We start from the raw sequence: 25425 nt of genomic DNA, 5'->3' as shown, positions 1-25425 counted from the left end.
GTCTCAGGTTTGAGTCCCTTATCAGCTTCCTGCATGGAGCCTGCTTCTGCCTATGCCTCTGCCTCTCTCTCTATGTCTCTAATGAATAAATAAATAAAATCTTTAAAAAATGAAGAAACTACTTAGAACCAACAATCAGTGATTAATAGAGACTCACTTTCTTGTGCTACAGAAAGGCTGATGGGTGTGTAATGATGCCATCATGACATGCCAGGGGAGAAGGTGGATCATGAGAGACAATCCCACACTTCTGGGAAAAGTTTAAACACAGAGATAAAGAAAGGAGTATCTTCATTCCTTTAAGAAGTAAATGAATGACTTATAAAGTTACAAAAATCAGAAAATCAGGCCTTGCAGTTCTCTGCTTCTTCACTAAATGCCAAATATAAGGGAGGAGTAACTGCAGGAGTTTTGAGGATAAAGATTGTGACCTTTGGATTTTATACTCAGGAAAGATGCCAGTCACATTTGGTGGCAGCAAATAGATCTTTGTAGATGTACACTCCCTGAGGGAATGGGTTATGTATTTCATTTATTACTGTACTTCTAGCACTTACCACAGCTATTGTTGTAAAACATGTTTCCAATAAATATTTATTGCACGAAAGAAGAAATATTTCAAAAATTGGAAAATACAGCATTCACCCATCTTTTTGGTAAACTTCCTGGAAAGTATGCCAAACAACTTAGATATGAAACAAAGGAAAAATCTGATGAAAGACACCTGCAAGGGATTTATGAAAGGCTTAAGTGGTGATTTGACTTAAAAGATGAGGCTCAGGAATTGTTATAAATCTAGCAAGCTCAATGAAAGTACAAATGTCTCAATACATAATCTTGGATTACAAGTTAAAAATGTGATTTTGATAAAGTCCAAGAAACACAAGTGGTAAGGTAGGAATGAGAATGGAGGGGAATCCACTGCAATTTTTGTCTCAAATAAGAGCACATGAAAAAACATTTTACCAGACTTGAGTAATTAGAGTCACACATGTTAAAAATACTTCTGGGAAACTTAAATGTAAGTACCAGTTTAATAAACACAATATATTCATTTCAAAACACTATACAGAATAAAAGCAAAGAAAAGGTATTTCAAACAGCACAAGGTATAGAACATGAAGACTGCTAGACAGAACAAAAGCAAAAAACAAAAAGATGACAGGGAACAAACACCTCAGTTTTAATAATACCTACAAGTGGGTTACACTTCTCATTAAAAAGAAATAGAGGCTCAGATTGGATTTAAAAAAACGGAAAAGAAAACAGAATATATTTCTGCTGTGTTTACAAAAGATACACATAATCAGAATAATACAAGTATGATTTTTTTTAAAGGATGGGCAAATGTATTTTTAGTACTAACAAAATCAAAGCAGGGAATACAATATTAATGTCAGGTAAAGTTAAATGCAAGACTAAAAACATTAAATGGCAAAAAAAAAAAGTCATTTATATTGACAAAGGAAACAATTCATTGTGAATCTTTAATTATTTTTAAACTTTGTTCATGACATATAAAGAAAAAGTATTAGAAATGCATGAAAATGCTTTATTAAAATCTGATATTATCTATTTTCGGTTTCATAATGCTTGAGGAAGCAAATGATTCAGAATGGCTATCAATCTGAATAATAATATTATCTTTCTGTGTGCTTATATATATGTATATAATATTTATCTTATACCATATATTGGATCTATGAAGTAGTTTATACCATGCATAATTAAGTGTTCATGTGTGTATGAATGTGTATATATATATATACATATGTCCAATTATATACACATTGCATATGTATTTATATAATATCTACTATTATGTACTCATATATTAATATAAATATTTATAAGCTTAACAGTTATGAAACATTTATCAAAACCGATCATGGAAGTTTGTAAAATTAATTCAAGAGGTACAAATATTGTATCAGTAACAATAACATGTTAGAAAATGATGTCAAAGAACAACTCACAAACTAGGCCTGGATCTGAATGAATTTATAGCCAATTTTTATCAAATGAGGAATACAGATCCTTTATTGTATTTAAAATTATCCAGAGTATAAAAAGATGGAAAGTTAGCTTATACATTTAGCTATGGTATTAAAAATAATATTTACAGACAAGATTTTTAACTATTTGGTAAACTATAGACATTCCTACTTTGACTATTAATGTAAAAACAATAAATTAAATATTAACAAATGGAATGTTCTAGTGTTATAAATCAATATATCATTATTTACATAAACATTAATTAAAGGAAAAATACATATAATTATTTCCATAACTTGTCAAAAAGATAATTTGATAAAACCTATCCTTTTCTGAACTAAATATTTTTATTGAAATAGAGTATTCCTTAATACAGTAAGGGCCTCTCTGGAGCCAGCACTATACCTAATAGAAAAGCACTAGAAAATTTCTTTACAAAGATGAAAAAGACACAGATCCTATTAGTCTTTAATATTATCAAATATTGCTTTGAAATACCACCAATACCAATTATACCTAAATTCTTTCTGAAAACAAATTAGGAAGAAACTTTTCCCAACTCATTCTATATGGCTATATTATATAAATCAGACAGCCACATCACAGACCAACAGCTCTCATGAACACAGATGCAAAATTCTTAACAAAGTATTGGCAAACTCAATCCAGTAATACAAAAAAATATAGCATATCATGACCACATGAAGTCTATCCCAGAAATGCAAAATTGTTTTGGCATTAAAAAAGTCATTCAGTAGAGGGTCACCCCGGGGGCTTAGTCTGTTAAGTGTCTGCCTTTGCCTCAGGTCATGATCTCAGGGTCCTGGGATGGGCACCCACTCCATCAGGCTTCCTGCTCAGCGGTGAGTCTGCTTCTCCCTCTCTCTCTTCCCCCCTTACTTGTGCTCACTCTCTTTCTCTCTCAAATCAGTATATAAAATCTTTTAAAAACTCATTCAGTATAATTCATTATATGACCATCTCAATAGATGCCAAACAAATGATTTGAAAAAAAATGAAACATCCCTTCACATATAATGAAAGCACAACAAAACAAAATCTGATAAAAGTCATTTGTGAAAAATCTACAGATAACATTATACTTAATGGGGGAAAATGAAATGTTTTTCTTCTAATCAGGAACAAGACAAGGATGCCAGGTATCATCATTTTTATTTAATCTTACATTGTTGGAGAATCTAGCTAGTGCAATAAGGTAAGAAAAGGAAATGGTAAGGCATTCCTTACTAAATTATTGGTATCCAAGAAATGAAAATGTCTTTATTCACAGAGGACATAATCATTTGCATACAAAAATCTTAAGTAATCTAAAAAAATTTACTAGAATTAACAAATAAACTTAGCAATGCCATAGATGTAAGATCAATATACAAGAGTCAATTGTATTTCTATATATTTTCAATGAGCAATCCAAATTTTAAAAACACTCTTTACAATAGCATTCAAAAATATGAAATTTTTTGAAACTATATAATGAAAGCTATCAAATATTGTCGAGAAAAATTAAACAAGACATAAATAAATGTAAGAATAACACTTTTGGATTGGAAAGTCAATGCTGTTAGGATGTCAATTATTTGCAAATTGATATACAATTTCAACTTACTTCCAATCAAAATCCTATCAAGTTTTTTTTTCTCAGTAAATACTGTCAAACTGATTCTAAAATTATTTGAAAATCCAAAGGGCACAGGCTGGACAATATCTTGAAAAAGAACAAAGTTGTATCTGATTTTAAGACTTTTTAAAAAAGATTTTATTTATTTATTCATAGGAGACACACAGAGAGAGGCAGAGACACAGGCAGAGGGAGAAGCAGACTCCCTGTGGTGAGCCTGATGTGAGACTCAATCGCAGGACTCTGACCTGAGCCAAAGACAGATGCTCAACCACTGAGTCACCAGGTGCTCCTGATTTTAAGACTTAATATAAATCAACAGTGATAATACAATATGGTGTTGGCATAAAGAGAAAATATACAGTAATAGAAAAAAGTAGAGAATCTAGAAAGAGACCCAGTAATAGTCCATTGATTTTTGACAAAGAAACCAAGGAAATTCATTAGGAAAAGAATAGTGTTCTCCACAGATGGTATTGAATTAACTGGACAGTCATGTAGGAAAAAAAAAAAACAAACTAATTTTGGAGACCTGGCTTTCCACCATGCACATAAATGAACTCGTTGACCTTAAACCCAAAACAAAAATAATAAAATAAAATAAAATATAAAACAGAAGCTAAATTTCTGAGACTTCTAGAAAAAAACATAGGAGATAATCTTGTAACTTAGCATTGCATCCTATTTTTAGATAAAAAATAAAAAGCCAGATCTATATAATAAAATATTGATAAATTGTACTAAAAACTTTGGTTTTTTGAGAGGCATCGTTAAGAAAATGAGAAAGTAAGACATAGGCTAAGAGAATGTATTCTCAGTACGTGACATCAGACTTGTATCTAGAATACTTTAAGAGCTATTACAACACAATAATTAGAAGGTAGCCTAATTAAGAATCATCAAAGATTTCAATCAACGATTCACAAGGAGAAGATATACAAATGGCCAAAAAGGACATGACAAGATTCTCAAAATCATTAATCATCAGAGAAATGCAGCTTATAACCAGAATGTGGTTTACTCTCTCTACCTATTAGGAGAGGCAGCATGTAAAAGACAGTATCATATGCTGGCCAGTATGTGGAGCAACTGTAATTCTTACGCAACAGTGAAGGGAATGTACGATGGTAAAACCACTTTGGAAAACAGTTTGGCAATCTCTTGCAAAGTTAAGTATAAACTTACTATATGACTCACCAATTCCACCCCTAAGTATTCCCCTGAGAAGATACATATCCATGAGGAGATCTGTACACAAATATTCATAACAACTTGATTCACAATAGTCAAAAAGTAGAAACAACCAAATGTCCATCAATTGGCAAATGAGCAAACAGATACTGGTATATTCCTATAATGGAATACTAGTCAGCAATAAAAAGGAAATAGCTGCATACAACGTGGATGACACTCGAAAGCTGACTTAACACAGCCAGAAACAAGAGTGCATATTCTAAGATCATATAAATGCTAAATATTTTTCTAGAGTATAAATATATTGTGTATATGGACATGAAACTCCAGAAAATGTCTAGTTTGTAGTATAGAGAACAGATCAGTGTTTGTCTCAAGTTGGGGGGATAAGGTTTGAGTCTGAAAATAAGAGGATTTGCAGAATTGATGGTGATGTGCTAATGTGCTATGTCTTAATTAAGGTGGTGGCTTTAGAGATTATAAATTTGTCAAAACTCACTAATCATGGATGGACCTTGAGGGCATTATGCTAAGTGAAATAAATCAGACAGAGAATGACAAATACCACCGGATGATCTCCTGTATAGGTGGAATCTAAAAAAAAAAAAAAAAAAAAGTTGAACTCATAGAAAAAAAAGATCAGAGTTGTGGTTGCCAGAGGCAGAGGTTTGGAGGTAGGGGAATTGGGTGAAGGTGGACAAAGGTACAAATTTCCAGCTATAAGACTAATAACAAGCACTAGGAGTATAATGCACAGCATGATGACTGCTCTATGATCTAACCAAAAACTGCTAAAAATCCTAAAACTTCTCATTAGAAAAACTACTTTTGTAACTATATGGGGTGATGGACGTTAACTAAACTTATTGTGGTGATCATTTCACAACATATGTATGTCAAGTCATTATGGTGTATGGCTTGAATTTACACAGTGTGGTATGAATTTCAATTATATCTTAATAATATTGGGAGGAAAAAAAACACACCTCACCAGTCTACACTTAAAATTGGAGCATTTTATTTTATGTTAATTATAACCAAACAAAAACTGATTTTATAAAATATCTGTTTTTAACCTTCTATTATTCACTGCTCTACTCAGCAGCCGGCGATTTGCTTTTCATACACTGCCTCAATGTCATCAATTTCATGGGGACAATGAAAAAGGTAAAACAAAGTATAGATCTTTTCTTGGTTCTTAGGTGTAATGTTGATCCAAATAATGAGGAAAGATGCAGAATGAAGAAGCTGAAAATCTACATTTATTGACCTGAGAAATCTGAGAAATTTACTACTGAAAGAAGAGACCAGAAAGTTTAGGTAAGAAAGCAGAGATCTGGATCACCTCGTGTTTTCATGGAGTGAAGTGTAGAGAAAAGAGTAGTAAAACACATCATTCAACTATTTTATTACCTGTTGTATAACACATGTTGGGGCCACTTTGAAAGATTTTGGTAAAGATTTAGCTTACACTAGAATGCTTTTATTCCAACCTCAATGAATGTGACCAAACTTATGTCCTTATAATGCAACCTCACAGTTGGACCTGCTACAAGCAATCCAACAACTTTATTTGGGTTACAGTAATTTCACTTTATGCTCTGGCAACACTAAACTGCTTATATATGTCCAACGACAGACATCACGCTAGTTCTCACTTCCCGTCTTTCATAGTGCCGTCCCCACTGCCCAGGAAACTCCTCTTCCCTTCCGCCCCACTCATACTGTTCTCTTTCCTTGGCTAACTCTAATTTTTAAGATTCGGGTTAATAGTCACCTCTTCCAGGAAGCGATCCCTGATTCCCAGATGATCCTCTCTTGGAAGGCACATTTTGAAAGTATTACTAATGCTCCTACCACACTGTGCTATAATTGTATGTTACTCTGCCTGCGATGTGAGCTCCTTGAGGAAAAGCACAATGCTGTTTACCTTTCTTACCCTGGTGTCAAGCGCAGTACCTGCCATGTAATAGACACCCACTAATTCTTTTCTTGGATGGTTGAATGAGTGCATGAATAAATAATTGAAAGAATATTGTTCCCAGCTGCAGTCATTTTAAACAGGCTTCTGTTTCCTCCTCTGTAAAACGCATACTCCTAATCCCCTTCCGTTTGTATTTATCGTGCTCATGTTATATTATTTTATTTTTTATCGTCTTATTTTATCATCTTATTTTATTTTTCTGTCTACATTTTGACAGACCTTTGTGAAAGCCAAATGCAATGAAGTCAAAGTGGCAACCCAGTACATTTAAGGGATGTCATCGGCAATAACAACGTTGGCAAGGATGACACTGTCACTGTGGTGTTTTATTGGATTGAAACTTACAGTCAAAGCATGCCAACCGTGAGAAGTCCAGAGAGCCCAGCAAGGATGCAAGGATGGGAGGCTGGCAGCTACAGATGATCAGAAATAGCCATGGGGGAAGTCCTGCAGGGGCAAGTCCTGCAGGAGCAAGTCCAGCGGGGGGCGGGAGGAGTCCAGCAGGGGGAAGTCCTGCAGCGGGAAGCCCAGCAAAACAAAGCAGGAAGGATCAACAGGTCTTAAGAGTGAAGGTGGATGAGCTGTGAGTACCCACATCAGGGGACTTGAGGCCCCAACCCCAGGAGGCAGGGAGAGCCATGGCAGCCCCATGCATCAGCAGAGATGCTATCCCCTGTCCTCTTTTTGGGTTCTTGCTAGCAACTGGGGCGCCTGGGCGCTCAAGACTGTGAGTCCAGCTAGAGGTGGCACCTGAGACTTCTGGGCCGGTTACACCTTGGGCAGAACCAGAGGTGCTGGGAATTCGGGAGAGTCTCAAACTGTGCCTCAAAGTGTTATGGGCAACCTGCCTTTGTTCCCACTGTTTTCATGGCCCTGGGACAGGAAACGCTTCTGGAAATAGGTCTGGAGTGTTATGGGCGGATTGGAGCTGAGCCAGGAACAAGAAGCTTCCGAGCAGGGAGCTGAGGAAGGGAGGGGATGAGTGTGTGGGAGTCCAGCCTAACCCAGGAAGATGAAGCTCCGAGTATCTTGCTGTGTGAGGGCCCAGAGCTCCCCGCAGCCCCCTGAGGCTCTGACAGGAAAGCTCATTTCTTCATTAGCAGTGCTGGCAATGGCCCTACTGCCATTAAGGGGAACAAACCCTTTCACGGCAGATGTAATTACCACATCCTGTTCCAGTTGTGCGGGACAAATAAGCAGAGGCTCAGGGAGGAGGCGGAGGCCCCCCAGAGTCCCGAGAAGAGAGCATCTCCAGGTGGCCATGGTATGGAGAACGGAGGGGAGGGGAGCAGAGCTTGCGGGGAAAGAAGGGGAACTGGGAGAGCAGAGGCCTGCTCGTTGTCCTGAGTCTACCGGGTACTTTATAGACATTTCCGTTAGGAAGTAAAATCATCCAGAGTATCATTAAAAAATAACCCACTCCCAGTGCCCCAGGGGGGTCGGTCTCCCCAGTAAGCCGTGCTGGAGTGGAGGGACTTGCTGATGGTATAAGAGAGAAACAAGGGGACGCGGGGGTGAAAGCAAAAGCAAAAAGAAAAGGCAGAAAAAGCTTCTGTGATGGTCTTGACTAATGAGGCTTTGCAGGCCAGCAGGAAGGGCAGAGTGGGGCCCTTGGGCTACGCTTCAGGTGTTCCACGGGAGGTCAGATTCCCTCACCACCTCACTCAACTCGTGTGTGGGAGTCAATCACTGCCTCCAGCTGGGAAGCCCACATTCAAAGTGACAATCAACTACTTTTGCTTAATGAGATCAGTTCCCCTTGATCCTGCTCATGTCGAGTGGAGACTCCCTCTCAGAGGCTGGAACGTGCTCAAGACTTGGAGGGCCCCACTCCAGTTAACATCCACCAAGCGACTGCCTGTTTTCTTCTTTCCCTCCCTCCTCTGAATCTCACACGAAGAGAGGCAGCTACTTAAGCATGGTCACTACCTTTAAACAGGGTGGGGAAGGAAAGAATTTCCAACCACTACCACCGTTTCATACTTGGGTCTCCGCCATGCTGGAGAGAAGACCCAGCACAGTTGGAAGCCTATGATGGCAGGTGCTCTGAGAAAGGAGACAAGAGGAAGCACACCCTGTGACTGCTGGAATGCATGTGGTGCCCTTGGGCGTGCTGAGGGTGGTAGTGGCCTCCTGGTGTTGATTGCTGCATAATTCACAGGCAGAGTCCATGTGTCTGTTTCAGCCTGATTCCAGCTGATGTGGATGTAGAATCAATGGCAGCCCACCCAGAGCTCCTTGGTCGACTCCCAGGTTGGTCTCCTCCAACCCATGAGAAAGACTGGCCTAGTGATGCTTGGGTGGCTCAGCTGTTGAGCGTCTGCCTTCAGCAAAGGGCATGATCCCAGGGTCCTGGGATCAAGTCCCACATCAGGCTCCCCGGAGGGAGCCTGCTTCTCCCTCTGCCTGTGTCTCTGCCTCTCTCTGTGTGTCTCTCATGAATAAATAAAATCTTTAAAAAATAAAAGAAAGAAAAAGAAGAGACAGTGGCCTTGCAAAGTTAATTGGAGCTACAGGTAGCCTCATCCCTCTCCTTCACATACAAGAGAGACTTTCTCAGACATGGTCTGGCCCCAACCATAATGCACTGCATGGAAATGTTATGTGTACACATCTCTCCCACACCCCAATCTAGGTTTATAGCTGGGACTGTGCTCTAGTCACCTCCATAATGCACCATCTTACACAAACATGGTGGATTTAATCGGAGCTACTTTGGCTGTAAGTGATAGAAACCCAACCTACAGTAGCTTGAGCGAGGAAAGGTTATTTGTAGGCACTTTTGCCCTAGAGACATGGAGGTTTTCAGAAGAAGATGTGAATGGCTGTGAAAAAAGAAATATCGAGGACTGAAAGTACACACAGTTGGCCCTACAAGTCCTCTGAATCTACTATCAAGGGTGCTCATCCAGGAGGTAAGGGAGAAACACACTTCTCTGAGGTTCCATCAACATCTGGCCACATGAAGGAGTTCAGTATCTAAATTAAATACATTATCTCCGGAGGTGGCTGCAGCATGTTAGTGTGCAGCCAGGCTGCTTATTATTTTCTATTGAAGCCTACGATTTTTATTCAGCTGCAAGAGTCAGTGCAGACCCACTGCTGAGGCCAATTAGATCTACAGAACTTGTAAAGCTGGTCTCAATTTTATCAGTGTCCGACTGATTTCAATAGCATAATTTGATATAGCAATTGCATAGAGAAGGCTTTACAACAGACGGCAGGCAGCATTGGATGCCTTTCCAATTCTAATTTTACTTTTGAGTTAGTTGGGCTTTTTACTTGCTATGACACATGTTAATATCCATTCTTATATTATAATCTAAAAAGTACTTGGAATAGATGCTATCAAATTCCATTCTCTCTTCCTCCGTAAGGGGAGCGTATTATTACTAACTCCTATCTGGTTTATAGGTGGGAAGATGGAGACAGAGCTTTAGTGGTTTGCCAGATTTACATGGAAAAATGAGTCGATCAGAAATGAAAGGTTTCTAGTTAAATCTGATACACGAACATCTCATTTCTTAGCTCTTTTACTTGCAACTTTCTTTGTATTTTCTAGTGCTCTTCGAATAAAGGCCAACCTTTAAAGGGCTCTGTGTGATCTGGCCCCTAAGTGCCTATTCTCAGGCCATTGTCTCTCCAGCTTTCTACACACTGGTGACACAGTTCCTTTGTTTCTCGAAAAGCCATGCTGCCTCTCACCTCAGGGCATTTGCACATGCTGTTTTGTCTCACCTGGAAAGTTTCTATCTAGCTGGGCCCCAATGCATATGCATTCCTGTCCTAGTTAACTTCCATTCATCTTTACATGTCGGCTCAAGCATCCCTGTCTCAGAGGAGATCCAGCCTAGACTAGCTCACACCTCCCTGCTGCCCGTTGTCACAGCAGTTACAACACTTTGAACTTATATATTCTTGATGATCTGATTAATGACTATCCCCAACTAGACTATAAGCTTCATAAGAGCAGGAATCACTCTATTTTACACACCAGTGTAAATGCTGTGAGAGCACGTGAACATCCTTAATACATCAAATGAATGAATGAACTCATGAACAGAGATAAAAATAGCAACGGCCTTACAAAAGACATCGACAGCATTTCCAATTCCATTTTTACATTTGAACGAGTTGAGCATTCCACTTGGTCTGATGCATGTTAATATCCATTCTTATTTTTATAATCTGAAAAAGCCCGGCGAAGAGGCTAATCATTACTTTGCTGCAAAGCCGAATTTCCTGCTGCCCTATTTCTGATATACAGTTTCTCAACTCCGTGTGAAGAATGGGAGTCGTATCGAGCACAGTCACATCAAGAACTCACGACATCACGATTGTTTGCTCTAAGGTGAGTTATTTCACCCAAGGAAGAGAATCAACCCTAGGGAATTATTGTCTATTTCCTAGTAAGCGCTTTCCCTCACATGAAGGAAAACAGAGGGACACCACCCAGGCATTATGATCCGTACTTCCTCGCACTCCAGGGTCAGTCTCTCCACTCTGAAGCCAGAGTCAGAGCCATCAGCTACATCAGCTACACGGCGATGTTGGCTGCCTGCATCTGTCTGCCAGGATAGGTTGCCATGCCCTCCTCTTGCTCACACAAAAGAACTTCAGCCTCCCAAGGAAGAGATTCTCAGGAATTTATGACTCAATCAACTCACCCAAAAGGAGCATAAATGGGATTAGTTTTAATATTGTTAAGTTGCAAAAATACAAGCATATGTGCATGCCAAAGCGAAAATGTACGCAAGCAAAAGGGGAAAACATATGGGTACCCATATGGTGAAAAGCGCATTGCTAGACCTTCATACACTTCTCATTTACAACAAGAACCAAAGTTAGTGAACATAAATTTGCTTTGCAAAAATGTGAGAGGAACAGCTTGTTTGCCCATAACTGTTCCACTGAGCAAGATATGTATAACCTTGATTTCTCATCTCAGACACCTCTTTCTCACACTCTGGGGATTAATTAGGCTCGAAACACGACTTAAGATTAGAAACAAGGATCCTGGCTGCCTTGGAGAGGGACAAAGAAGTAGTAGCATGACTGGATGATACAGAGGGTCAACTAATAGGCAATTCCTATTAGTGGCTGGAACTTGTACCCAGGATGGCTTAGAAGAAAAATGAGGTGGGTAGGTCTCAGCGGGTTGATTTTAATTGAGGCAGAGAAACAACAGGGACTTATAGCAGACATCGGCATGACGGTGGGTTTCATTCGGAGGCTGTGAGTTCCTCAGAACAATACTGAGTGGTAGCCAGAAAGTGCCTACATATAGGAAGGTAGGTGTGGAGTTAGGGAAGGAAATATAAGAGCATGGGTGATGCTCAGAGCTAGTGAGCACTCTGGGGTTCCCGAGAAAATAAGCAAAATTTGATAAAATATATGTTATATCGTATCTGTTCCCACTGCAAGCCATGGGCACCATCTTTGTACAGTCTTTATAAAGAGCTCTAGACTTGTTCAACAGGAACTAGCTCCTTTCGTATATTCACCACCACCTGGGTCAGCCGAGAGCCGTTGCCATTACTTCAACCCTTCTGAGCCTTTTAGGTACCGGTGGAATATTCCTGCTGACCTGTATTGACCTGTATGAGAGAGTAGCTGTAAACTTATTTGAAGTGATGCAGGAGACAATATTTTATAAATCATAAATTCCTATATACAGATTCATTTTACTTTTCATTTCTATTGTTTTAACTTTTAATTTTGAAATAATTATTGATTTACAAGAAGTTGCGAAAATAATAGACAGAGGTCCCATGCGCTTGTGACCAGCTTCCCCAGTCATGGCATCTTATGTAAAAAAGTGCTTTATCCAAAGCAGGTTACTGATATGGGGATAATGCAGTCAACTACACTATGGAGCTTGCTTAGACTTCACCAGGTTTTATAGGCACTCACTGTTATTGTCTTTGAGTATAATTCTATGACATTTCATCATTGCAAAGCTACTCCCTCATGGTGCTCCTTCCCTTTCTTGCCCAAACCTCTGGCAACCACTCATCTGTTGTGTGTCTTTATAAGTCTGTCATTTTGAGAATGTTCTAACAGTGGGATCACCAGGATGCAACCTTTTGAGACTGGGTTCTTTCATTTGGTGCAATATCCTTAAGGCCCATCCAAGTTTTTGAATATACATCGAAGTCATCCCTTTTTATTGCTAAATAAATGCTGTTGCATCCTCATGGTGTGCATGTACCAGTTGAACTATTCACTCACTGAAGGATATTTGGGTTTTTTCTAGGTTTAGCTATGACAAAGAAAACTACAACATTCTGAATTTTTAGGTGGACCTGAGCTGAATCACCAACAAATGACCCAAGCCTGCCAAGGGATAAAAGGTAGGAATAGGCATAATAACAGGAATGACTATAAACAATAAAAAGGCATAGTAATAAATAGCACTTTCCTCTCAGGGCTGCTAGGGCCGTAAATGAGTTGAAATGGCCCCATTTTGCAGTCTAGGAGATCAGATAGAGGAAGTAGCTTTCCTAAAGTAACTCAGACTGCTAACTGCTTGGGCCAGACTTAATCTCAGGTCTGTAAGAACCCAAAGTGCATGTTCAGTCTAAGATAAAACCACCAGCCAAAGGGATCGACATCTACAGGGAGCACAGGCTAGTGCTCCTTTTATTTGGAATGTTAAGGACTTGGCAATTTCTTCCGAGACATTCTTCTCAGGAATTTCTCACATGAAAACTAAGGGCTGTATTAGAAATAGTCTTGGACTCATATATTTTGTGACCTCAGCATCCGGGAAAGTGAGAAGATAGAAAAGAGTTGCCCAACGAGGTCAGAACCGCGGGAAATGATTTCGAGAGTATTAGCGCTCTTAGCTTACGTGCAATTCCCTCATCTAGGAGACTCCTATATCTGAAATGAAAGCCAGACATGATTTTCCCCAGATCAGCTATCTGCAACATCACTTATCACATTCAGGGAAGCTCGTGCCCTTTCCTCTGAGAACGTTCTCTCCCACCACTATGTTCTTATTTAGGACTAGTCAAGTTGGTTATACAGATTCTTGCTCATGACAGATTAGAAGTAAATAATCAGAAGACACGTGGCTGCTGAGAGGCAGGTATGCTGACTTTAGGATGACTGACAATTAATAGTCATTTGGAGATACAGAAGGAAAAATACAGGAATTATTTAAAACAAAACAGACAAAAGGATTTAAACAATATTTTAGGGCCCTTTTCCTGGTTATCCCTGTCTCCAAATGCTAAGATACAAACAATTGATATGCATGATGTTGATGTTACATTATAAAGATGAGGCCAAATAGCATTCAATGTACTCAAGGAAACAGAGGAGAACATAATACATTTTTAAAATGTTTCCATTAAAAATGACTCAAGTCAATGATAAAGGAGTCAGCTTCGGTTACCTGGAAAATTCACTTCTGTGAAATAACTCATTCACTTGCTCCCTGAGGTATTACTGTATATGAGTAGATTGTAGGAGCAACTCACTCACAGGTGAATAGCTGTCATCTTAAAATCTCCATGGAGAGGAAACAGAAAAGAAGACTTTATTATTTTCCCAGAACATCTGGCCTTTCCAAATATGTCATTGGAAATGGGGCCAGGTGTGCAACACATTCGAGTGGATTACAAAGGCATCGTAAGAGGGAACGACAAGACTCCTCAGAACACAGCAACCTGTGTTGTCTCCTCTGTCACACCCATCTTTGCAACTTTGGTTTAAGCATCAAAGAAATTGGTTTCCCATTATTCAGGTGCAGCCTAGTTTCCACATTACTCATGGTTTTACATTCATGAGGCTTCCAATGAGTGCTGTCCCAGTGCCCCTTCTCCTGTCCTTCCGGAGGCGAAAAGAAAATCATCCTTGGATCCCACCTGTTTTGCAATGTCCTCCAAACACACTGGCCACTTGCCAATCCACTTCACCTGCCTGTTTTGGACCTGCCCACTCTTTTGGAGGGAAAATTCTTTGAGGGAACAGCCTGTGATTCCAACATTATTTTAATTCCTAAACTGGAGGTCACTCCGTACAGATTTCTACGTGCAGGGAGGCTATTAAGCAAGTGCTATATTCTCTAGCAAATCCACATAAGTGTATGTTTTTTTAAAGAACCCATTATCTGCTCCTGAAAATAAATTAAATATAACTTTATATCTGAAGCTGAATAAATACACGGTCAAATGCTCAGTGGCTTGCATGTCAATTGCAAAACCCCCAGAATATATGTTTATACAGTACTTTTTTTTTTTTTTGAGATGCTCACAATGCTTAATAATCGCGATCCTGTAACAATCTCAAATTTTCCTTAGAGGTGAAGCAGATGTCCTCTGGGCAAATCTAGTTTCTGGAATCCTAGCACATCTGTCAACATTGCAAAGGAAACTGGAAGTCAAAAGATCTCCAGCTGGATATCCAAGTCTGGAGAATGGAAATACTGGGGAGACTTTGGACCCACATCTGAGATCTTGGTGCTTTTTTTTCAAAAACCTCACTATGCTTTCATAGGAAGAAATGATTTTTGGTTTGTTTAAGTGAAAATGAGTCAAAAATACAGTTACTTCCAAAGGGTTCCCAGGAAAGTGGCAATGATGGGAATATTTACACTATGGAAACTGGCAAATGCCACCAGGGCTCCACTGCCTTCACCACCTCAGCCCCAGTCAATTTTAAACATTTACCAGTATACCAAGACCTAAAACCCTTCCTTCTTCGACCTATGTCATGTCAGTATAGATCATATTCCTGTATATCGAGCTGTTTTACTTTCTCTCTTCATTACATCTTTACTTTTTATATTTCAGACATTCCGTATTGTTTCTGATCCATGCAGGCTTTCCATTATTGTTCTCTAGTGTGATAATGGATTTTTTGGATCATGAGCTTTTACATTTTTCCTATAATTTCTAGGGATTGGTGGCGTGTGTTTGGTCCCTTTTTAAACTATAGGCATTACCATTATTCTTAATCTTTAATAATTTGCTCTTTAAAATATTCTATTTCTAAATTAGTTTGTTTATTCATTTCTGTTATATAGATGCTTTAATTTAACCAAGATATTTCAAACCTCACATTATTAGCATTTTGGGAACAGAGCTGTCCGGTGAGCTAAATAAGTTCTCCAGTGCAATCCTATTGGAATTCAAAGGAAATGTCATTGCGACTTTTATTTCCTATTCTTGCATGCTGAATTAACCAGCAAATTGTTCTAAAAATGCTATTTGATGTTCAAGTTTTATTGGCTGCTCTTCTAAACCTTTAAAACAACTTCCCAGAGCCTCCTCAACTCTAAGTGAGAAGGAATAGCCTTCTAAAAATAAATAATGGTAGTCACTCTGCAGAAGCACATTTTAAACTTGCAAATCTTCCAGATTCCAAAGCCTTTCAAATTTGGAAAACAATGCTTTGAGTTTAAATGTTTAAATGTCATTGAGAGAGGAGGAGAAAGACAATGGGGGAACAAAAGACAGCAAAGTGAAGGCCAAAGCTATGAAAAAGCAAAAGGCACTGAAAGTAGATCATAGCCTGAGAGATTTGAAGAGCAGAGGGATCATTTAAATGTAGGATTTTCTGAACTTCTTTGAGGCTGAATTGTGACTATTACGCTATATAAAAGATTGGGAATATGGATGAATTTCCCTTATTTTTAGAGAAAAAACTTACCAGTGTACCATTATAAGGAATCACATCAAAACATTTACACAAAGTCGAATTGCCTTTCAAAAGATTTCTAGGCTCAGAGAACTATGCATTTAGGATCAAGTAAATGCATTTTGGGGTTTCAAGCATTTATAAAAAAAAATCTGAATTTACCGAATACATAGAAATTGGTCTGATGTCTAGACATGGTTTTCTATATAATATAAATCCAAAATTGCCCCACACTTCAAGCAAAATTCCCATGAGGCTTATGTCTTTGGGAACCTAAGCTACTGCTCTGTTTACCTTAAAGTTGGGCTTTGTGACATCCCTCATGTCTATTTTAATATTCTTGTTAATTAAGATTACTTTATAATACAGACATTTTGTGTTTCAGTAGCTGAGGTCTGTATGCAAAGAGTGTTCAGCAGCTCTGCTAGCATTATCCTTCCTTACAACACGGCTGGGGTTGACGTGTGTATCTCTGTTCACATGGAGGACATGAGACAGTGAAAACTGAAATGGTGCTCCTACCAACAAATCCAGTCTCTCACCCCAGGGGAGTATTGCTTATGTAAATGATACTACAAATCAGGGGCAAACTTTCAGTTCATTATTTCCCATATCTCTATGTGTATATTTTTAAAATTTCACTGAGATTTTCATTTACATACAATAACATGTTCCTGTTTTTACTGTATAGTTTGACATTTTGACCTATGTAAGCGGCAACAAAACCAGCAGCCCATTCAAGGTATAAAACATCTCCATCACCCAAAAACATTCCCTTGGGCCCCTTGGTAGTCACATCTCCCCAAACCCCTACTCCAGGTAACCACTGACTTGATTTTAGTCACTATCAATTAGTTTTGCCTCTTTCGAAAGTTTTGTATAGATGAAATCACGCAGTAGGTATTTTTGTGTCTTGCTTCTTTGGCTCAGCCCAATTTTTGAGAATCATCTGTTTTGTTACATTAGCAATGAGTTGTTCCTTTTACTTGCTGAAAAGTCATTTGTTGTCTGAATATATACAATTTATCCATTTAATTGTTGGAAGTTTAAGGTTATTTCTAGTTTCAGGCTACTCTAAATGAAGCTGCTATGAATATTTATGCACAATGTATATTTGTAGACAGACAGTTTCATTTATCTTTGGTGAACACCCAGCAGTGGAATTGCTGGGTCACATGTTAAGTGCATGTTTAACTCTATAACTAAGTGCCAAACTGCTTTTCATAGTGTTTATAGCACTTTAGAGTCCCAGAGTTATGGTGTAACCAGCACTTGATATTGTCAGGTTTTTTTTGTTTTGTTTTGCTTTTAAGTTTGGGCCATCTAATAGTTGTGTAGTGGTATTTTATTATGATTGAATTTTCATTTCTATGGTAAATATATTGAGCATATTTCCATGAGCTTATTCATGTGTCTTCTTTTGTGAATTGTCTGTTCAAATTTTTCATTCATTTCAAGATACGTTGTTAGAATTGATGGGGGAACACACAGGTCAAGCTGAGGACAAGGCACGTGCTTGGGTAAGCACATTGACAAGTTCTTGAAACAGGCAAAGGGACATTCCTCTATGGACTCAACTGCCTCCATGTTGATACTTTGCTAAGGGCAAAAGGCAATCTTAGCCCGACCCCCCAGGATCCTGTAAGTCTACTTTAACATATAAAATTTCCTTTAGAAATTTCCCTTTATTTCTATCCCCCAAGATAGGTGTTGGCCATCACCCCCCCAAGCACATGGCCCATAGATACACATCTGAAGGGTCTCATGACTCAGGTTTTATTAGAGGGTAATGAGCGACCTTTCCCCAACAATAGCTAGCCCCCCTCTAGGTCCTGGAAACCTTGCTTCCAAAATTCCTTAGAGAGGACGCTATCCTCAAACCCCTCCCAACTCCCAGGTATATAATCAGCCACCCCTCACAGGCCGGGGGCAGCAGCTCTTCCTGCCCACGAGTCCTGTCCTGGCGCTTTAATAAAAACCACCATTGTGCACCAAAGACATCTCAAGAATTCTTTCTTGGTGGTCAGCTCCGGACCTCACCTATATTCCAAAACTTCATCAGAATCACGTAGTAAGAATTCTTCATACAGCCCAGATGAAGCCCAAACATAACCCAGACAAAGCCCAAATTCTGTGCCAGATATATGTATGGTAACTGTTTTCTCCCAGTCTGTGGCTCTTTTCATTTACACTCAATGGTGTTTTAAATTTTGGTGAAACCATTATAATTGAATTCCACCCCCTAGCTCCCCCCAAAAAAAGATAATCTGAAGTTCTATCCCTAGTGCTGTAGAATGTGACCCTATTTTACCAAGTGTTTACAAGTTTACCAAGATCAGATGAGGTCATTAGTGTGGGCAGTAATCCAATATGTTGGTGTCCCTATAAAAAGGGAAAATTTGACACAAAGAGGGGCACACAGGGAGAAGGCCCTGTGAGCACGAAGGCAGGAGTCAGGGTGACACATCTAAAAGCTACAAAACACTGAGCCTGCCAGCTGACCACCAGAAGCTAAGGGACAGGCACTGGGCAGGTTCTCCCTCCCAGCCCTGGAGAGGAACTGGCCCTACCTACACAGCGTCCTGGACATATAACCTCCAGAACTACAAGAAACACACTGCTGTTGTTTAAGCCACACCATTTGTAGTACTTTGTTACAGCAACTGTGAGAAAATAATACAAATCCAAATTTATTCATGTTTTCTTCTTTTATGGTAAGGGCCTTTGATGTACTAGCAAATCTTTCTCCATCTCAAGGTTACTAAGATGTGTTCCCACGTTTTCCTCTAGATCTAGGTTATTTTTATATCACACACAGCCATACTCCATACATTCTCCTATTTCACTTAAGTTCATGTTTGGATTTTCTAATGCTTGAGGGAACATTTGCTCCTTGTATAATTTATAGAATTTATCATATTTTCTTTTTTCTTACATTTTTTAAAAATTGAATTCAATTTGCCAACGTATAGTATACCACCCAGTGCTCATCCTGTCAAGTGCCCTCCTCAGTGCTTATCACCCAGTTACCCCATCCCCCCACCCACCTATCATAGTTTCTAGTAATGTATAAATATACCAAGTGACTTTGTGCCTTCAAAGTTCAACTTGGAGTAAGTTTTAGTTCCAAAGGGATGAGGCCCTCTGTTCTTATGGTTCCCATCCCACTAAGGCGAAGATGACTATCACTGATATGTAATACCAATCATGGAGTGCCCAGTACATGATACCCAAGTGTTCTCCTTTTCCATCATCCTTCTGTTCACGTGGACTAGTTATGTGTAGGTCAAATAGGTGGGGCTCTGGGGAAATGTTCTGAAAGTCCTGAGCAAGGAGATCCTGTTTTTCAAGGCTAAACAGTAACAACCAACATTTACAATAGACAATCTAGCCTTCTATCGCTCTTAAAGAGAAGCCCAGTAACCAACTGGTCTACACATCTCTACCTTGAGAAACTAATATCTTTGAAGTCATTCTTATGGCACCTCTGTTCTTCCTGGTTTGGAAAACAGAAGTCTTCTAGGGTCATAAGAAGGACTGAGAATATAGTTCAGTACATTTTCTCTTTATAAATCCTTTTGTTTGGAAATGGAATCCTCAGTGACTGATGCATGCAGCCCATCTGCTTTTACATTACGACGTTACGAACACAGTGTCGCTTTCTGATTCCCAAAGTTTTGTTGTGCTTTAGAACAAATTCTTCAATAAAATAATAGAATACCTCTAAGCTAAGGGACAGGCACTGGGCAGGTTCTCCCTCCCAGCCTGAACTCTGAAAAATAATTCTGAAAAATTCCCAAAGGTAAAGGCCTTACCCTTGACGGACAGGTGTCTCCATGTCACAGTTGGCTCTGGTCTGCCGATAGCAAGACACAGTAGGGTCACACTGCTCCCCTCATTTACAGTGATGTCTGAGGAGATATTCATGATCTGGGGAGGAACTGGGAGGAAACAAAGGAGAAAAGAAATGCATGAGAATGATTTTTTTGCACTCAAAAGGAGATATTAGCACATAAATATTTGCACAGATGCTTTTATGATAAGTATTATTCTCAATAATAATGTTCAGATGGCTTGATTTGCCAACCATGTGGCCATTAACACTGTGCACAGCTAGTGCTCAACCCCGGTTCTCCCCGGACAATGGCAAAAACCTAAGTACTTCCATCGTTTTGTTTTTCTCTTCTTTTCTTCATTTCTTACCTGAAAGACTATGACTCATTACTCAAGGGACCTCAAAGATCAACTCCCTTCTGCAGTTTTCCCACACTTCTCCCCAAATCCTGAGAAAATAATCACTTCTCTCTCCCACTGTTTTTGTCTGAACTTTCCATGTGGAGGGGACTGAGCGTGTGGCATCACAGCTGATTTTTCATGCCTGTCTTTACCTAGGGTTAGTTGCTTAAAGAAAAGGATGAAGTCACATACATCTCTTATTTCCTCAGTGTCTGGCACAAGGCTGTCAAGGGTCCCTGCTTCATTCCTCTTTGAAAGAAAGATCCAAAGAACAGATGGAACAAATCCGAAAACTACGGGGTGGGGCTGGGGGTGTGAGATCAAAGCTTTTAATGGAGGATTTCAAATACCTACACCTTTCTTCTCTGTTATATTTCACATTCTCTGAAGAAAGGCAAGAGAGGAGGCTCCAAGCCTACGGCTATGCTGATTTATTCAAACTGTCAGTTTAATTATGAATTATTAATTACCAAACAGGTAGAGTACTGGTAGGTTCCAAACCACCCAGAGTCAGTGGCAAAGGAGAATTACGACTGATGCTTGATTCAGACAACTCCGCAGCCCGGAGTTTTATGCTGCTGAGACCTTAGAGGTAAGTCTTTTCAAGGAGAAGCCATAAGTAACATGTAGAACATTTGACTTCTTAAGGGAATCCACATCAGCAAATAAATAAAAATCACCTCGCTTATAAATCTGCCATATTTTGGATTATTTCTGCATTAGGATTTGGCCTGAAATTTCATTGCACATATTTTACCCAAATACACACTGGGAAAAAAAAATGGTGTGCATTCTAACTACACTGCATTCTCTTGAGAAAACTGTACTACCTGTTTTTCAGTATTTTCTAGCTTGTTAAAAAATAGTTCTGGGCTTAGAAATGTCAATACTTTTTTCACTTTTATAAAGCAACAACTTCAGTACACCTTCCACAATATTCTCAGAATAATGCCTGCTTTAGCTAGATGTGTTGGGCCACCTGAAGTTCTTTCTCTAGACCCAGGAGTCTTCCTGGTGCTGGTGTTTAAGGTAGACACAGCTCAGGGGACAGGGTTGAAGATTCAGGTCAGTAGAGGATAATTTAGTACATCCGATGCCCAGAGATGGATCTCCCAACCCAGCCCCTGGTTCAGAATCATCAGTTCTGTACATGCCATGTTTCGTCTCATAGTTCAAGGGGTCCTGGATTCATAGATATTGATAAAATTCCACGGATATTTAGCACCTCTTCATTCTCTGGGTGCTCATTCAGAGTCACCCATTAGGAAGAAGGTTCCTGGAGTGGAATTGCAAAGGTTAATCCAAACAATCTCACGAAGCCCCGGTCAGTGCTACCATCCTGGCACTTCCCGAATGGCCCTGGTACATTCTCAAAGAAAGAAAGATAAGTAGAGCATCAAGGGTGTGGATGCCAGTAAGAAAGGAAGCACAGAGAGTGAATCGGGAGAAAGAAAAATTCTTTTTCTCAATTGTGATATCCTTACAATTAATATGTACTATCAAGAATGTATATTAATACATAATGCTTGTCTTCAAATTGCTTGCATGTATATTATCTTACGGTTTCTTCACAAATTGTGAAATAAATAGAATATTCTCACTATGAAAAATGGAAAAAGAAATGAGGCAAGGGGGAGGGTAAAGTAAATTTCCCCAAAGGACATGGGCAGTAAATGGTGGAATTCTTTCCATTAGGTTAAGCTGCTTCTTTGTTTAACATCTTATCGATGCCCCAAACACAATATTTATATTTGCATATTCTGTTTCCTCTGCTTTGAATGATCTCCCAGGGCATCTTCCCTCACAGCACTTAACCACGATGAACAAAACCACGTCGTTCGAGCTGCTTCCCCAGCACACTGCACAGGAGGGTAGGAGTCCATCTTAGTCATCTTTGTTTCTCCAGGGCATGCTACTGGCAAGCAGCACTTACCAAGGGAGGCTCTCAATGCTTTTCATTTAATTTTAAATCTGACTTGAATTTGGCAATACTACTATGGCCCTCCCCTTGTTAGCATGACAATTTTTCGAAGAAGGTAGCACTCGAAAATGAATAAATGCTTCTACCTATTTTGTCTAAGTGCAGACACTTATCTGTGGCAAAGGAACCTGTTTCTAAGTATCTATGAATCTGTGTCAATCTATGAATCTATATATCTATTTATCTCTCCATTTACCTCCCTATCTACAGCTAGTGTTTATGGGTATATAGGTCAACACAAAAATGCACAGCAATCTTAACCAAAGTATCAAAATTACTCACAGAAAATGACAGGATTCACACAAGTCCAATTAAAGCATCACAAATAGCACAGTGTGTTTTAGTCACATCTGCGGACACTTGGGGCCCCCGGCCCTGCCAAGAGTGCATGCATCAGTTATCATTGATGGTGGCGGGTTGCAACAGGGCCTTCATATGTGTGCACAGATTGTTCAGTGCACAGCTACAAGCACTTCAAATTGTAGTCATTTACAATAAATAGAATAAAAAATAGTTCAATAGATCGACATGTATATATTGACATAAAATATTGTCTGCCGCTGTATATATGTATATACGTGTATATGTATATATGTTATACATATATATTCAGATAATATTTTATCAGATAACAATCAGAAGAAGGGGCAGATTTCCAAAATATCTCAGGATCCCGGGTTACCATGAGGTATTTACACATTCTCTTTTTACCTTTGGCATGGCCAGCTGCTCCTAAAGATATCAGTATGTCTTGAACCCAGCACATCTTCTCCACTCACACTGCCATTGGAGTAGTTGAGAAACTTGCTGTCTCTAGCTTGGAATATTACAAAAGTCTCTTCCTTTCTCTATCTGCCACCATTTTATCATTCAGACCCTATACAATTACCACAATCACTTGTTAAATATCTTTCTTCTGCCTAATATCCCCAATATCTGCCCCTTGCTAAGACTGGAAAGTCCAAAGGTCTTTACAAAACCCTCACAGTCTGGCCGTAGCCTAACTACTAGCCCTTTCTCTGATAAGTAGCCCCCACATACTTCTCTGAGGCTGCATCATTCTCTCAGCTTCGTGCCTTTACAGGTACTATTCCTTCTGCTGGGAAAGCACTTCCCCACTTCTGCGCCATATGAACTCCTCATCCTTCAACATCCAACTCAAACACGAGCTCCTTTATGAGGCCTTAGTTGCTCTCTCTTCTGTTCCCAAGGCATTCTTGTTTATGTCTTTATCATACAATTTATCTTTGCAACTGAACTATTCCATGGAAAGAATCTGCTATATTTATCCTTGTATTACTATTATATAAAACAAAACCTGATAGGTAGCAGCATCCTTTTCCCCACTAAATATAATACAAGAATGCATAGTTTTTTTTTTAAGATATTTATTTATTTATTTATTTATTTATTTATTTATTTATTTATTCATGAAAGAGAGAGAGAGAGAGAGAGAGAGAGGCAGAGACACAGCCAGAGGGAGAAGCAGGCTCCATGCAGGGAGCCTGATGTGGGACTCGATCCCAGGACCCCAGGATCACGCCCTGTGCCAAAGGCAGGTGCTAAACTGCTGAGACACTCAGGGATCCCCAAATGCATTGGTTTTCAAATTGGGTATCTTATTACCTATCAAGTGTTTTCCATCCTAGAGATCTGATATTGGCCCTTTCATCTCCCTGGAATACCCCACCACCTTAATCTTAAGTGTTTTTTTTTTCTTTCTTTTTTTTTTTTTTAATTTTTATTTATTTATGATAGTCACAGAGAGAGAGAGAGAGAGGCAGAGACACAGGCGGAGGGAGAAGCAGGCTCCATGCACCGGGAGCCTGATGTGGGATTCGATCCCGGGTCTCCAGGATCGCGCCCTGGGCCAAAGGCAGGCGCCAAACCGCTGCACCACCCAGGGATCCCTTTTTTTTTCTTTCTTTCCAGGCTGTTTGGACATTAGCTCCTCAGAGAAGTCTTTGTTAGGACCCTAGTCCTCCCCTCAACCCATCTAATTCAGGTCCTTCTGTTACAATCTCTTATTAACCATAAATTTTCCTAAATGATTCTAATATAGTTTTGTGGGACGCCTGGGTGGCTCAGTGGTTTAGCACCTGCCTTTGGCCCAGGGTGTGATCCCCGGGGGTCTTGGGATGGAGTCCCATGTCTGGCTCCCTACAAGGATCCTGCTTCTCCCTCTGCCTATGTCTCTGCCTCTCTCTCTGTGTGTGTCTCTTATGAATAAATAAATAAAATCTTAAAAATATATAGTGTTGTGCTTTTATATTCATTTGTATGATTATTTGTTTAAAGTCTTTCTGATCCTAAACTATAGGCTTTATAAACCACTATATCCTCCGTACTTAGAACTATGCTTTGCACATAATGGGTGCTTAATAAAATTTTGTGGAATAAATAAATGTTTACTATATATACAATTGAGCCTTGAACAACACACGTTTGAACTAAATGGGTATATTTATATGCATTTCTTTGCATTTTTTATAGTACAGTACTATCGATGTATTTTCTCTCCTTTGATTTTCTTAGTAACATTTTATTCTCTAGCTTACTTTATTATAACAACACAGTATAAAATACATACAGCATATAAAATATGTGCTATCAATTGCTATGTTATTAGCAAGATTTCTCATCAACAGTAGGATCTTAGCAGTTAAGGTTTTCGAGAGTTAAAAGGTATACATGGATACCTTGGACTGCATGGGGGGGTGGACGCCTCTCCCATGTTCAAGTCCA

At 39.3% G+C, this 25425-nt stretch overlaps 1 protein-coding gene across 4 annotated transcripts in view; it reads right to left on the bottom strand.

Moving 5' to 3' along the window:
• OPCML (opioid binding protein/cell adhesion molecule like) overlaps positions 1–25425 on the bottom strand; it is a 1019356-nt gene that overhangs the window by 78201 nt on the left and 915730 nt on the right. For all 4 annotated transcript variants that reach the window (XM_041769942.1, XM_041769939.1, XM_041769941.1 and 1 more), the window contains one exon: positions 20279–20404. In XM_041769942.1, the coding sequence (XP_041625876.1) occupies positions 20279–20404 (126 nt within the window). The remainder of the gene's footprint in view (positions 1–20278; positions 20405–25425) is intronic.

Source organism: Vulpes lagopus, chromosome 10, assembly GCF_018345385.1.
Source record: "Vulpes lagopus strain Blue_001 chromosome 10, ASM1834538v1, whole genome shotgun sequence".
Classification (NCBI taxonomy): Eukaryota; Metazoa; Chordata; class Mammalia; order Carnivora; family Canidae; genus Vulpes; species Vulpes lagopus.
Note: the sequence above shows the minus strand (reverse complement) of the source record. Positions and strands in the feature narration are given on the sequence as shown.